At 48.8% G+C, this 15,612-nt stretch overlaps 1 protein-coding gene across 2 annotated transcripts in view; it reads right to left on the bottom strand.

Annotated features, from left to right (window-relative positions):
- Positions 1–15,612, bottom strand: part of LOC140392850 (ephrin type-A receptor 8-like) — a 504,074-nt gene that overhangs the window by 206,039 nt on the left and 282,423 nt on the right. Inside the window, exon 5 of one of the 2 annotated variants that reach the window (XM_072478582.1) lies at positions 544–613. In XM_072478582.1, coding sequence (XP_072334683.1) covers positions 544–613 — 70 coding nt within the window. Of the gene's footprint in view, positions 1–543; positions 707–15,612 lie in introns of both variants that reach the window. The other variant, XM_072478581.1, reaches the window with a different exon arrangement.

The following is a 15,612-nucleotide window of genomic DNA, read 5'->3' on the forward strand; positions in this document are numbered from 1 at the left end:
GGGAGTGTGCTTCATTAGTGTTGGGCTCTGTTAGGGGGAGTGTGCTTCATTCGTGTTGGGCTCTGTTGAAGGGAGTGTGCTCCATTAGTGTTGGGCTCTGTTAGGGGGAGTGTGCTCCATTCGTGTTGGGCTCTGTTGAAGGGACTGTGCTCCATTAGTGTTGGGCTCTGTTAGGGGGAGTGTGCTCCAGTAGTGTTGGGCTGTGTTAGGGGGAGTGTGCTCCAGTCGTGTCGGGCTCTGTTAGGGGGAGTGTGCTTCATGAGTGTTGGCTTTACTCCCCTGAAGCCATGAGGGTATAGACTGGTGGATGATGCGAAAATCAGAATGGCCTACTCTGTCTCTTGCCTCTCTCATTCCTATACTCCACACCAGCCTCTTACAGCAATATCTCTCTGAAATGTTCTTGCTCTGTTAAATGTTAGGCTTGATCTAGGAGGTGAGATTAGCAGCAGTGCCTTTCCCCCTCTGAGAGGCAGCCGCCCATCATTTATGTTCAATAAAAATCCGACAGATCCATTGTTTGGGAGCCCGCGTTGCACATACCTGATTTTGCAGTTTCAATCTCGACAGTCTGGCTGAATCGGCCACACCCAGCTGATGTACGGGCTCGAACCTGAAATACATAACGAGTTCCAGGTTTCAGGTTGGAGACTGTCACACTTGTTCCCCTGGCTTTCAGTGTGGAGTAACTCTGCTGTTCCTTACCCTGTGGGACAGTAAAAATACCCCATTTGAGGAGCAGCTTGAGGTAGACTGCGAGTCATTACTCATATTACATGTCAGTAGCTGCAAACTCAGATCGATATAGAATTACGAATAGGGCTGTCAACTCGGATTGGACCATATTCCAGTTGGTTTCATCACATTCTGCGTCCAACCATCCCAATTTCATGCTCCCACCAATGGTTGCCCAATATGTCAATCAGTCAATTATGGTGGCTACAATACCCACAATCCTCTGTGCTTCAGAAGCCACTCTATCCATCGTGTGGTTATACCAGAATGTGCATACGCCAGGGCCTCACATCACAACCTGGAGCCATTGTGGCCATGCTAGTCCTGTGTGCCTGGTTGGAACAAAAGTGGCCCTCTCATTTTTGGGGGAAGTGTTTAATTCCAGGAGGATCTAGAATAATCCAGGAGGGTTTGGCAATTCAAAATTAAAGTGCAGAAATCAGCGAAATGAGGTACACCTGAAATGAAAGCTATTTATGTTGAAAAGACACAGCAGGGAAGTGAGGATCTCAAAGGTGGACAATTATATATTTTGGGTTGGGCTGCAACATCTAAAGAACATCCTCAGCCACAATCTCAACCACGAAGGAAACCAACACAATCTGCAAGAACTCATAGTAATATAACTCCTTTAACATGGTAAAACATCCAAGGTGATACAAAGGACTGCTTTCAGTGAAATGTGACACTGAGCCATATGAAATGTGGCACTGTGACAAAAAGCGCAACCAAAGAAGCAGGTTCCAAAGAGCATCTTAAAGGAGGAAACAGGCAGAGGTGTTTAAGAAGCAGAGATGTTTAGGGAGGGAATCCCTAATTTACGTGATGTGGGCATCGCTGGTTGCCCTTCAGAAGGTGGTGGTAAGCTGCCTTCTTGAACCGCTGCACTCCCTATGGTGTAGGTACACCCACTCTGCTGTTCGGGAGGGAGTTCCAGGATTTTGACCCAGAGACAGTGAAGGAAAGGCGATATATTTCCAAGTCGGGATGGTGAGTGACTTGGAGGGGAACTTCCAGGTAGTGGGTTCCCAGGTATTTACTGCACTAGTCCTTCTCGATGGTGGTGGTCATGAGTTTCAAATGTGTTACCGAAGAAACCTTGGTGAGTTCCTGCAGTGCAGCTTGTAGATGGTATAAGCGGCTGCCACTGTTCCTCAGTGGTGGAGGGAGTGAAGGATTGCGGAAGGGGTAGCAATAAAGTGGGCTGCTTTGTCGAGCTTCTTGAGTATCTTGAATATTGTCTAAGCAGCTAGCCCAATAGTAAGAGAAACTGGGGATGTGCAAGTGGCCTTCCTAATTATCCATCCCTTTGAATGAACAGAATGACTTTGAGATGGAATTTGAAACCCATGTACGATCCTGCCTGCCTGACTTTCCTCTCCATATTGGCTCAACTGATACCTAACACATGGGCATAAAACCCTTTGACAGCACCTTCCAAACCTGTAATCTCCAATGGGACCAGCGTCCTTGCTAGTGCTGTTGGGAAGGGTTTAAACTAATTTGGCAGGGGGTTCAGATCCTGAGAGAAGGTTCAGCAAGGAGAGATGCACAGCCAAAATTAGAAGAGACAGCAATTGAGTTAGGAAGGCATAGATGTTATAGGCCAGTTAAGTCACAAAGGAGTTTGGCAAGATTGGATGGTATTTGTTTTAATGCAAGGAGTCTGACGAAAAAGGTTGAAGGCACAGATTAAAACATGGGAATACATGATGAACGGCAGGACCCTGGAAAGCAGAGGATCAGGTACACCGGTGTACAGGTCCACCAGTCTCTTATCGTAGCAGGGCAGGTGGACAAAATGGTTAAGAAAGCATATGATATAGTTGCCTTTATTAGCAAAGGCATAGAGTTTAAGAGCAGATAAGTTATGCTGGAATTGTGTAAAACGTTGGTTAGATCACAGCTAGTACTGTGTGCAGTTCTGGAATCCACATTAAAGGAGCGATATGATAGCACTGGAAAGGGCGCAGAGGAGATTTACCAGGATGTTGTCTGGGCTGGAGAGTTTTCGCTATGAAGAGGGATTGTTAGACTGGCGTTGTTTTCCTTGGAGCTGAGGAGACTGAGGGCCAAGATTCAGATGTATACAATTCTGAGGGACATAGATAGAGTTGACAGGAAGAAACTTTTCCCCTTGATGGAGGGATTAATGATAAGGGGGCATAGATTTATGGTAAAGGGCAGGTGGTTTATAATAATAATAATCTCTATTGTCACAAGTAGGCTTACATGAACACGGCAATGAAGTTACTGTGAAAAGCCCCTAGTCGCCACATTCCGGCGCCTGTTCGGGTACACGGAGGGAGAATTCAGAATGTCCAATCCACCTAACAACACGTCTTTCGGGACTTGTGGGAGGAAACCGGAACACCCGGAGGAAACCCACCTGGACACGGGGAGAACGTGCAGACTCCGCAGACAATGATCCAAGCCGGGAATCGGACCTGGGACCCTGGCGCTGTGAAGCAACAGTGCTAACCACTGTGCTACCGTGCTGCCCACGGATGGGGATGTGAGGGAAAACCTTTTCACCCAGAGGGTGGTGGGAGTCTGGAACTCACTGCCTGAAAGGGTAATGGAGGCAGAGACCCTCATAACATTTGAGAAGTATTTAGATGGGCACTTGCAATGCCAAGGCCTAAAAGACCAAGTGCTGGAAAATGGGATTGGAATAGTTAGAAGAGCATTTTCTGTGCTGTGGACCTGTATGATTCTGACTCTATGACCAAGAAGGACAAGGGAAGCAGGCACATGGTAATACCACCACCTGCAAGTTCCCCTCCAAACCACAAAGCATCCCGACTTGGAAATATATTGCCGTTCCTTCACTGTCATTGGTCAAACTCCTGGAACTCCCTTCCTAACAGCACTGTGGGTGCATCTACACCACATGGACTACAGCGGTTCAAGAAGGAAGGTCACCATCGCCTCCTCAAGGACAACTAGGGATGGGCAGTAAATGCCGGCCGAGCCGGTGACGCCCACAACCCGCAAAATAATTTTTTTAAACGACAATCACAGGGGGATCAATTTGAAGAGGAATGAAGCATGAAAAGCTCTTAGAAATGCCAAGCACTCAGAAATAACTGCAAGGCCTGCTTATTCTCCGAAGGTTTTAAAAAACCTTTCCCTGTTGATGTTGACGGCTTTGATGATGACATCAGGAACTCACTCAAAGCAGTCACTCAATGTGAGCAGGCCGAATTAGTTTTTGTGAAACGCTTGCTCGAACAGGGTTCCTGTGTGGAGCTGTTAAATTCTCCCCGTGCTCCATAGCAGCTGAAGCAAGTGTTGCAGTAACATGAGGTGAGTAGCATGTCTGTTCAGTATCAATGGTGTCAGTCCACAGGCTTCAATAGAGACGGATTGCGGGCAACTGTGTTTTTGTTCCGTCTCCAATGATTACGTGCTCTGTTTTAATGAATATTTGACCGACATTCAAAAATAAATGTTTTAAAATAAATCTCCACAATAATCAGTTCCACCAAAATGAATGATGCTCAACAGATGGTGGGGAAGCTCATGCCAGCCTGTGAATGCAGCTCTGGACTGCACCAAGTTGAAGAGAGCTTGATCTGAGTAAATATATTTAAACGGGATGCCGAGATAACTCTAATGGCAAGGTGGGAAATATTCTCAATTAGAACCTCTATCTGAGGACTGTACCAAAACACAATGGATGGATTCTCCGGTCGCCGACGTCAAATTCCCGTTCGGCAAGCGGCCGGAGAATCAAAGTTCCCGATTGAATGGGGGGCGGCGCCGCTTTCGCGATGCTCCACCCCCTCCGAGCACGCCACGCGCCGTACCTACAGCCTCAGAACATTGCCTGAGGCCCGCCCCCCCCGACGCTCCGCCCACGACGGTCGGGTTCCCGGCGGCGTCGGTTGCGTGTGGTCTCATCCGCCGGGAACTTGGCGTGGCGGCTGCGGACTCACTCCAGCGCCGCCATAGTTGGGGGAGGGCCGATCGGCGGGCAGGGGAGACATTATCAGGGGCTGGAGGCACTGTGGGGGAGGGGGGGGGGTCCAGGGTGCACGAGCCGGTCAACGGGGTGACTATTTCGCGGGCCGGGTTCACGAGCGGCCGCCATGATGTAGCATGGCATGGCCACTGCAGGCTGCCACCATGCGCATGCACAGCCACGGACCTGGAAGCTAGAGCCGGGTGCTCTACTTTGCTGGCATGTAAGCCCCCAGCATGACGGGAGTCAGTGGCCGCTTTACGCCATTTTTTCTGTTGTAAACCGCCACCGTTCCAACGCCGGCGTGAGGACGTAGCTTCAAAATCAGAGAATGCAGCCCAATAGCTTAACATTGAGTCTTCCCACAGCCAGTGCTTTATACTTCCACCTTACATTGCCATCTCCTTTAATTATCGCAGACTGTGAGGGTTTGATTTGAAGAGGGTCCTGTTGGTGTATTCTATCATAGAGGTACAAGTTCATCACAGTAAAACACAGTTTGAGGAGATTGCTGTTCAGATAAATGATTATTTCACCTGCTAACTCCACTCTTGTTTTAAATAATTATAGATGCAGGCCATGGTGGGAAGCCCAACTCCCTCACATGATTGGTCAGATTGGATATTGTTATCCCACTATAAGTATATAGAAATATTGACACCCCACTCTAAATGGAGGAGATGTAAGTTGCAGGGCCATGCATAAATCGGGACATGGTATCTCCTGCTCTAGTTGCATCTTACAGGTTTTTTACCACCAAATTCATAGAATCGCTACAGTGTAGATGGAGGCCATTCACCCATCAGGTCTACACCAACCCTCTGAAAGAACATCCTACCTGGCTCCATTGCCACACCCAACTTTCCCTATCCCTGTAACCTAACCTGCACATCCCTGGACACTGTGGTTAGCACTGCTGCCTCACAGCTCCAGGGACACAGGTTCAATTCTGGCCTTGGGTGACTGTCTGCAGAGTTTCCTCCCACAGTCCAACGATGGGCATGTTCGGTGGATTAGCTATGATCAATGCAGCAGATTACGGGGATAGAGTATGGGAGTGGGCCTAGTTAAGGTGCAGACACGATGGGCCAAATGGCTTCCTTCTGAACTGCAGGGATCCTGTGGATTCTATAATCATGCGGCACTGATTTCCTGCATTTGTTTTCCTGAGGCAGGAGACCCTGATCTCAGCCTGGATTCTCAGTCCATATTTTTATCCATCTAGTTTATAATGGTTGCTCTATAGGTTTACGTTTGTGGAGGAATGTGAAGTAGATTTGTGGCTTTACTGCCCGAGTGTCAAAGCAGAAGGTTAGGAAAGAAACCTCTCCTATTATTGTGGTTGTTATAATAGGCCGCACGAGGTGTATGGGGTGGAAATGAGTATCTTCCTCTATGTCCTGGTGGATTATGAGAACCCACGCTAGGGGCAGGGGATCTATATTAACCTCTGTATAAAAGGTCGGACGGTAAGGCAGAAGAGGAATTTGGTAGGGATCTACCAAGTAGTGTAAATATTGTGTGTAAATAATGCTATGTTTCTTTATTTTACACGGCGTGGACGCGGGCCCGTGTCTTATTAAAGTTGTTTGCACTGTATTATCCTGACGTCACTTCATGACCAAAAAAATAAATCAATATCAGGGCGAAATTCTCCGGAAACGGCGCGATGTCCGCCGACTGGCGCCCAAAATGGCGTAAATCAGACGGGCATCGCGCCGCCCCAAAGGTGCGGAATGCTCCGCATCTTTGGGGGCCGAGCCCCAACATTGAGGGGCTAGGCTGGCGGCGGAGGAATTTCCGCCCCGCCAGCTGGCGGAAAAGGCCTTTGGTGCCCCGCCAGCTGGCGCGGAAATGACATCTGCGGGCGGCGCATGCGCGGGAGCGTCAGCGGCCGCTGACAGCTTCCCACGCATGCACAGTGGAGGGAGTCTCTTCTGCCTCCGCCACGGTGGAGACCGTGGCGGAGGCAGAAGGGAAAGAGTGCCCCCACGACACAGGCCCGCCCGTGGATCGTTGGGCCCGATCGCGGGCCAGGCCACAGTGGGGGCACCCCCCGGGGTCAGATCGCTCCGCGCCCCCCCAGAACCCTGGAGCCCGCCCGCGCCGCCTTGTCCCACCGGTAAGGTAGGTGGTTTAATTTACACCGGCGGGACAGGCATTTTAGCGGCGGGACATCGGCCCATCCGGGCCGGAGAATTGAGCGGGGGGGCCCGCCAACCGGCGCAGCGCGATTCCCGCCCCCGCCGAATCTCTGGTGCCGGAGGCTTCGGCAACCGGCGGGGGCAGGATTCACGCCAGCCCCCGGCGATTCTCCGACCCGGCGGGGGGTCGGAGAATGACGCCCCAGATGTGGTTCTGAAATGTTAAACGGGCTTTGTCGTTACCAGAAGATGTCCAATAGGCAGTAGACAGGACTCTATAATTCTCCTTCACTGTGCCCCTCCACTCTCTGTCAGTCTGTGTGAATCCCGCCCCCTCACTGTGTAGAGCTGTCTGTCCCTGCACAGTCTGTCAGTCTGTGTAACCCCCCCTCACTGTGCGGGGGTATCACTCCCTGCTCCCTCTGTCAGTCTATGTAACCACCCCCCCCCCACACACTGAGTGACAGTCCTTGCTCACTCTGTCAGTCTGTGTAGCCCCCCCCCGCTCACTGTGCGGGGGTATCGGTCCCTGCACAGTCTGTCAGTCTGTGTAACCCACCCTCACTTGCGGGGGTATCAGTCCCTGCTCCCTCTGTCAGTCTGTGTATCCCCCCTCACTTGCGGGGGTATCAGTCCCTGCTCCCTCTGTCAGTCTGTGTATCCCCCCTCACTGTGCAGGGGTATCAGTCCCTGCTCCATCTGTCAGTCTATGTAACCCCCTCCCCCACACCCCCCACTCACTGTGCGGGGGTATCAGTCCCTGCTCCCTCTGTCAGTCTGTGTACCCCCACCCCTCCGCTCTCTGTGCGGGGGTATCAGTCCCTGCACAGTCTGTCAGTCTGTGTAACCCACCCTCACTGTGCGGGGGTATCAGTCCCTGCTCCCTCTGTCAGTCTGTGTACCGCCCCCCCCACCCCCACCCCCCCCACCCCCACCCTCCCGCTCACTGTGCGGGGGTATCAGTCCCTGCACAGTCTGACAGTCTGTGTAACCCACCCTCACTTGCGGGGGTATCAGTCCCTGCTCCCTCTGTCAGTCTGTGTATCCCCCCTCACTGTGCGGGGGTATCAGTCCCTGCACAGTCTGACAGTCTGTGTAACCCACCCTCACTGTGCGGAGGCATCAGTCCCTGCTCCCTCTGTCAGTCTATGTAACCTCCCACCCCCCTCACTGTGCGGGGGTATCAGTCCCTGCACTCTCTGTCAGTCTGAGTACCCCCCCCCCCTCCCCCCTCACTGTGCAGAGCTGTCAGTCCCTGCAGTCTATCAGTCTGTGTAACCCCCCCTCACTGTGCGGGGGTATCAGTCCCTGCACTCTCTGTCAGTCTGAGTACCCCCCCCTCCCCCCTCACTGTGCAGAGCTGTCAGTCCCTGCAGTCTATCAGTCTGTGTAACCCCCCCTCACTGTGCGGGGGTATCAGTCCCTGCACAGTCTATCAGTCTGTGTACCCCCCCCCTCACATGCAGAGCTGTCAGTCCCTGCACACTCTGTCAGTCTGTGTACCCCCCTCACTGTGTAGAGCTGTCAGTTTGTGTACCCCCCCTCACTGTGCAGGGGTATCAGTCCCTGCTCCCTCTGTCAGTCTGTGTAACCCCCTCTCACTGTGCAGAGCTGTCAGTTTGTGTACCCCCCTCACTGTGCAGAGCTGTCAGTCCCTGCACACACTGTCAGTCTGTGTAACCCCCTCTCACTGTGCAGAGCTGTCAGTCTGTGTAACCCCCCCTCACTGTGCAGAGCTGTCAGTTTGTGTACCCCCCCTCACTGTGCAGAGCTGTCAGTTTGTGTACCCCCCCTCACTGTGCAGAGCTGTCAGTTTGTGTACCCCCCTCACTGTGCAGAGCTGTCAGTCCCTGCACACTCTGTCAGTCTGTGTAACCCCCCCTCACTGTGCAGAGCTGTCAGTTTGTGTACCCCCCCTCACTGTGCAGAGCTGTCAGTTTGTGTACCCCCCTCACTGTGCAGAGCTGTCAGTCCCTGCACACTCTGTCAGTCTGTGTAACCCCCTCTCACTGTGCAGAGCTGTCAGTCTGTGTAACCCCTCCTCACTGTGCAGAGCTGTCAGTTTGTGTACCCCCCTCACTGTGCAGAGCTGTCAGTCCCTGCACACTCTGTCAGTCTGTGTAACCCCCTCTCACTGTGCAGAGCTGTCAGTTTGTGTACCCCCCCTCACTGTGCAGAGCTGTCAGTTTGTGTACCCCCCTCACTGTGCAGAGCTGTCAGTCCCTGCACACTCTGTCAGTCTGTGTAACCCCCCCTCACTGTGCAGAGCTGTCAGTTTGTGTACCCCCCCTCACTGTGCAGAGCGGTCAGTTTGTGTACCCCCCTCACTGTGCAGAGCTGTCAGTCCCTGCACACTCTGTCAGTCTGTGTAACCCCCTCTCACTGTGCAGAGCTGTCAGTCTGTGTAACCCCTCCTCACTGTGCAGAGCTGTCAGTTTGTGTACCCCCCTCACTGTGCAGAGCTGTCAGTCCCTGCACACTCTGTCAGTCTGTGTAACCCCCTCTCACTGTGCAGAGCTGTCAGTCTGTGTAACCCCTCCTCACTGTGCAGAGCTGTCAGTTTGTGTACCCCCCCTCACTGTGCAGAGCTGTCAGTTTGTGTACCCCCCTCACTGTGCAGAGCTGTCAGTCCCTGCACACTCTGTCAGTCTGTGTAACCCCCTCTCACTGTGCAGAGCTGTCAGTTTGTGTACCCCCTCCTCACTGTGCAGGGGTATCAGTCCCTGCTCCCTCGGTCAGTCTGTGTAACCCCCCCGCAATGTGCAGAGCTGTCAGTTCCTGCACACTCTGTCAGTCTGTGTACCCCCCCTCACTGTGCGGGGGTATCAGTCCCTGCTTCCTCTGTCAGTCTGTGTAACCCACCCTCACAGTGCGGGGGTATCAGTCCCTGCTCCCTCTGTCAGTCTGTGTAACCCCCCCTCACTGTGCGGGGGTGTCAGTCCTTACACACTCTGAGTCTGTTTCACCCCCACTCCCTCACTGTGCAGAGGTATCATCCCTGCACACTCTGTCAGTCTGTGTACACCCCCCCCCCCACTGTACAGGGGTATCTGTCCCTGCACACTCTATCAGTCTGTGTACCTCCCCCCACTTCACTGTGTGGAGGTATCAGTCCCTGCTCCTCCCTCTGTCAGTCTGTGTAACCCCTCCCTCCCCCCCCACTGTGCTTATCAGTCCCTGCACACTCTGTCAGTCTGTGTATTTGAGAATTTGAACTCATCCCCTGAAATAACTGAAGTGTTTTCACGCACTCTAAATGAACAATGAGATTGAGAAAGCATCCCAGGCAACCTGCTATTTATTTTCTCTTAAATTGTACCAATATTTTTCACGGCTGTCCGTGACTAAAATTAAGATTGAATAGTGTTTTTTTCTAAAAGTTGCTGGTGAAATTCCTGTGTCACTCAGTGTTAGATAGGGCCTTGGCACATACTTAATGCAATCGAAATTATAAACATCTCTAATAAACGGCAGAAGTGGTTGCGCTTGACAGTCCATTACATGATGCACTGATATTGTCAGTTGTGTCACATGGGTCAACAGAAAAGGCAAATGTTCAACTAAGAGCTGTCAGCAACAATCGAGGCCAAACTGACACAAAGCCTGTGCGAATGAGTAAATAATCAGAGTGGCGGACGGCAAGGTGAGCAGGTCACGTGTGCAGTACTGTGAGAAAGGAGGGATGGGAATGAAATGTCACAGTGGTAAGGTAAGGACTTTTATAACGCTTTGTAACAGAAGCTAATATCTATTTCATTTTTCGGCAAAATAAAAGTTGATCCACACTTTGACAAGCAAAACTCATTCTCGGTGTAGAATTTCCTGTTCATAGCCCAGTGAACCTGCTGCAGAGCAAAATTGGTTGGATGTAAAACAGGCGCTCGATCCATTCCTATCAATTTACCGCCCGGGTATGTTTGACTGAAATTACCCGACATGTACCCGCTCGTGTGGAAGATAAATGGCCAAATGAGCTGGTTATTGCCCTGTTTTGGTGTTGTAATTTCTGTGTAATTTATTCACTCAATGTGGAATAAATGAGTCAGGCTGTTGGCAGCCTCAAGCACAGTCTGTTTCAGTGCTCAATCACAATTAAAGGTGAGAACCTAAGTGGCAGCAAGTTGTGTATCCAATAAGATGGAATAGTGGTGAGGGGGTCACAGCTCAAATGCTGGGTTTGTCGCTCTGTCCTAGATATTGGTCAGTTAAAGATTTACTCTGGCTCTAGGAAGCGAGAGCTCACTTTTGGCAGTGATCTGTGATTATAGAATAAAGGAAATGGGAGCAGACCATAAAAGCCATTTGGCAGAATGCCTCTTGGCCAGAACTTTCAAACAAGCACCAAGATGTAGCTTGGCTGGTGATAGGAAAGGTGCTTTGTATCAGATCCTTCCTACACACCCGGAGACTCGCCCCCTCTGCATGTTGCACAGTAGGTGGCTGTGGTGGGGAAGACAGTGGTACCAACTCCTCATGGAATGTCCCTTTGCAAAGCAAGTCTGGAGAGAGATTAGGTGATTTTTGTCGAGGTTCATCCCGAGCAGTTCTGTGATGCAGGATTCTGTGTTCTCCGGATTGTTCCCAGGGACGCACACTGGGACAAACATCAACTATAACTGGAGGATCATCAACTCGGTGAAAGACATGCTTTGGTCTGCTCGAAACCTGTTGGTCTTCCAGTGCAAAGAGCTGTCCTCAACCGTATCGCAGGATACAGAATCATAGAATTCCAATTCTATGGAGCATAGCACCATACAATTCCTACAGTGCAGAAGAAGGAAATTCGGCCCATTGAGTCTGCAGCGACCCTCTGAAACAGCATCCTACCTAGGCTCACTTCTCCGTGCTATCCCTTTAACACCACCTAGCCTGGACACTAAGAGTCAATTCTATAATCACAGATCACTGCCAAAAGTGAGTCCAATCCACTTTACCTGCACATCTTTGGACTGTGGAAGGCAACCATAGCACCCGGAGGAAGCCCATGCAGACAAGGGGAGAACGTGCAAACTCCACACAGACAGTCACCCAAGGTCACAATTGAATCCGGGTCCCTGGCATTGTGAGGCAGCAGTGCTAACCACTGTGCCACCATGCCGCCATTTCGGACTGGGATAGCATCTTCACTCAGAGGGTGGTGAATCTGTGGAATTGTCTATCACAGAGGGCTGTGGAGGCCAAGTCACGGAATATATTTTAGAAGGAATTAAATAGATTTCTAGACACCAAAAGCATCAAGGGCTATGGGGAGTATTGCGTTGAGATACAGGGTCAGCCATAGTCATACTGAATGGCGGAGAAGACGCAAAGGGCTGAATGGCCTATTATTTTCTATCGTTCTCGGAGTGTTGCAGGCTGACACATTCCAAAGTCTAAGACTACATACTGAGGGGTGCAGTAAAACTTGGGGCAGCCCCGCAGAGAGGCAATGGGGAAAGTTTGCTGTCGAAAATCTTTCAGCCATAGTGCATCGAGGGACTGGAAATTTTATAGTACCCTCTTGGGGTGAAAATGTCTTGTTTCACAATCATATTGAAGCACCTTAGAGCACAACATTATCTGTGTAGATAATTTTTTTTTAAAATCGCACTTTCTGCAATGACCATTTTGAAATGTTTGCAATGTTCGTTTTATTGTATTGGAGCACCTCAGAGTGCACCATGATCAATGCAAAAAACATGAATATTATTGAACTTTCTGTGATATCCATTTTGTAATGTTCTTCCAGATATTTGATGAATGAAGAATATAGAATAGTGTAGGGTCATCAGAAATAGGAAGAGGAGGAGACCATTCGGCCCCTCTAGCCTGCTCCACCATTCAATACGGTTGGCTTGTTCTTCTACCTCAACTCAATTTTCCCACCAGCTCCTCATAGCCCTTGTTTTCCCCAAGAAACCCAGGATCTGGGATAAACAATGCCAAAGATTCACAGCTCTCTGAATGAAAAAATGTTTCCTGATTTCAGATGTAAATAATTGACCACTGTGACAGTGCCCCATGTTCTGGAGACTACCGCCGAGGAAACAATCTCTCAGTATCTACCCTGGAATGGGGAGTCTACCCTGTCTAGCCCCTACAGAATCTTCCATGTTTCATAGAATCCCTACAGTGCCGAAGGAGGCCATTCAGCCCATCGAGTCTGCATGACCCTCTGAATGAACACCCTATCCAGGCCCACTCCCCTATCCAATCCTGTAACCCCACCTAACCTTTGGACACTAAGGGGTAATTTAGCATGTCATATCTACCTAACTTGCACATCTTTGGACTGTGGGAGGAAACCGGAGCACCCGGAGGAATCCCACGCACACACGGGGAGAATGTGCAAACTCCAAATTCACCGAATGTTGGACTCGGACCTAGGACCCTGGCGCTGTGAGGCAACAGTGCTAACCACTGTGCCACCATGCCACCCACAGCAATCAATGAGTTTGCCTCTCATTCTTCCAAACCCCAGAGTGTACAGGTCCAACCTACGTGGCCATTCATCATGGGGCAACCCAGAAACCAATTGGTTCTCATAGCAGATACCAATCTGGTGAACGTTCACCGTATCACCCCCAAAGCAAGTGTACCTTTCCTTAACTACGGAGACCAAAATTCAAAATTGCATGCAGTATTGTCGTCTCATGAAAGTCCTATGCAGTTGGAACACGTCTTACTTATTCTTATGCTCAAAACTCCTAGTAATAAAGGTAACATAGTATTTTCCTCCCACATTGTGTTCTTGACCGTGTGTGTTCAAGTACATGCTACTCTTTCTGAACATCAACATTGAGAAATTTCACAGCTTTTGGAAACCATTTTGTGTTTCTATTCTCACTGCCAAAATAAATAACCTCAATTGATCCCACATTATATTCCACCTGGTTGACCATTCACTTAACCTGTCCACAACTCTTTGTAACCACTTTGTGTCCTCCTCACGGGGAGAATGTGCAAACTCCACACAGGCAGCCACCTAGCTTTACTGAAGAAGTCATACGGACTCGAAACGTTAGCTCTATTTTCTCTCCACAGATGCTGCCAGACCTGCTGCGTTTTCCAGCATTTTCTCATTTTATTTCAAATTTCCACCATCTGCAGTATTTTGCCTTTGTATTAATTACTTTAGCTACTCTTCTTTTTAGATACCTACAAGAACCCTTACAATCTGTTGTTATACTCCCACCTCATTAATCTCATGTTTTTTTTAAATCACCTTTTTGGTCATCCTTTGCTGATTTCAAAAGCTCTCCCAATTCTCAGGCTTAAAACTATTCTATGAAACATAATAAACCCCTTCTTTTAATCAAACAATACCCAGAATTTCCCTAGTAAGCCACAAATCTGTCTTTTTTGTTGAGTTCTTATTTATTTTTAATGGAATATATATTAGTGTTATAACCTGCCTACTTACCATTGGCTGGGGACTAATGACTATCCCACAATCCTGTGGGAGTATGAGCTTCCCCAATGAGGGGGGCGGAAAAACCACTAGTAAACTCCTAGTATAAATAAGCTGGCCAGTTCAGGAACCAGGAGGAAGGAGTATGTAGCAAGGGAAGTTACTGCTACTGTTATGTATATATGTTATAGTAAATAAATGTTATTACTTTGTATCCTTAAAACTCGTGCTGGATTCTTCGTGGCCCTTACAAAAATTAGTAATATATGTATAATGAACATGTTCAAGCCTTGCATCTTTGTTGAATTACCCAGGAGCTTGGGGAGCCTACAGTTCCCCATTGCTTCTCCACGGCAACGCCTCAGCCAATGAGACCTGACTTGCCAACCAATCAGCATCCTTTTCTCCTATATTATAACTTGTTTGATTGTTTGATATTTGGCATTTGTGTGTTGGTCTTGATGAGTGCAAGATGAAAAACTTTAGCAACATGTCTCTTTTCAGCAATTGTCTATTGAGGTTATTTATTCAAACATATTTGTTGAACATTATGAATTGTTTCTTTAAATATTTCCCACTATTTATTTACCACCATGCACGCTGGTCTATTTACCCAATGAGCCTTAGCCAACTTTTCTCTCACACCCATGTAATTGGCTTTAAGTTTAGGATTTTTACTTGGGACTGGACTATTTTGCTCTCAAACCTCACATACAATTCAAATGTATTATTATCACTTTTCTCAGGGGATCTTTTACTTTGAAATTAACAAATTAAACCTGCCGCATTACATAGTACAAGGTCTAAAATAGCTTTGTCCATAGTTGGTTTCACAACATATTACTTCCAGAAACTGCCACGGAAGCATTCTACAAATTAATCTTCCAGATTACCTGTACCAAATTGAATGATTCGGTCGACATGAAGGTTTAAACTCTCTACTTTGTTACAAACTCCAATTATTTTTGCTTTGTGCTATGTCCAACAGTGTAATTATTGTTATGGAGCCTATAAATTACTCCCATCACTGTTTTATAACCTTTCCTAATCTCTGGCCATATTAACGGATCAAGTATGCAACAGAACGGGGAAGTAGAGTTAATTACTGCTTATTCATATTCCAATATGGCAAGGTTAATCTCCTATAAAAGTTCAAGGAGCGATGATACATGGGTTGACTTTACAGATATTACTTGTGAATCTGGACATAATTTAGTCTTGCTTCATAAAATTCCTCATTGAAGGTGAATGGTAGTTTGGGACAGTTAACGTGTAGACTCTTAAAAAGATGGGCGAGAACCCTGATTGATTATAATTTTAGATAAAACAGGATAGTTGAAACATCCTGGGCAGGAATCTCCGTTGCATGTGCCGAT

This window comes from Scyliorhinus torazame, chromosome 16 (assembly GCF_047496885.1).
Source record: "Scyliorhinus torazame isolate Kashiwa2021f chromosome 16, sScyTor2.1, whole genome shotgun sequence".
In the NCBI taxonomy this organism is placed as follows: Eukaryota; Metazoa; Chordata; class Chondrichthyes; order Carcharhiniformes; family Scyliorhinidae; genus Scyliorhinus; species Scyliorhinus torazame.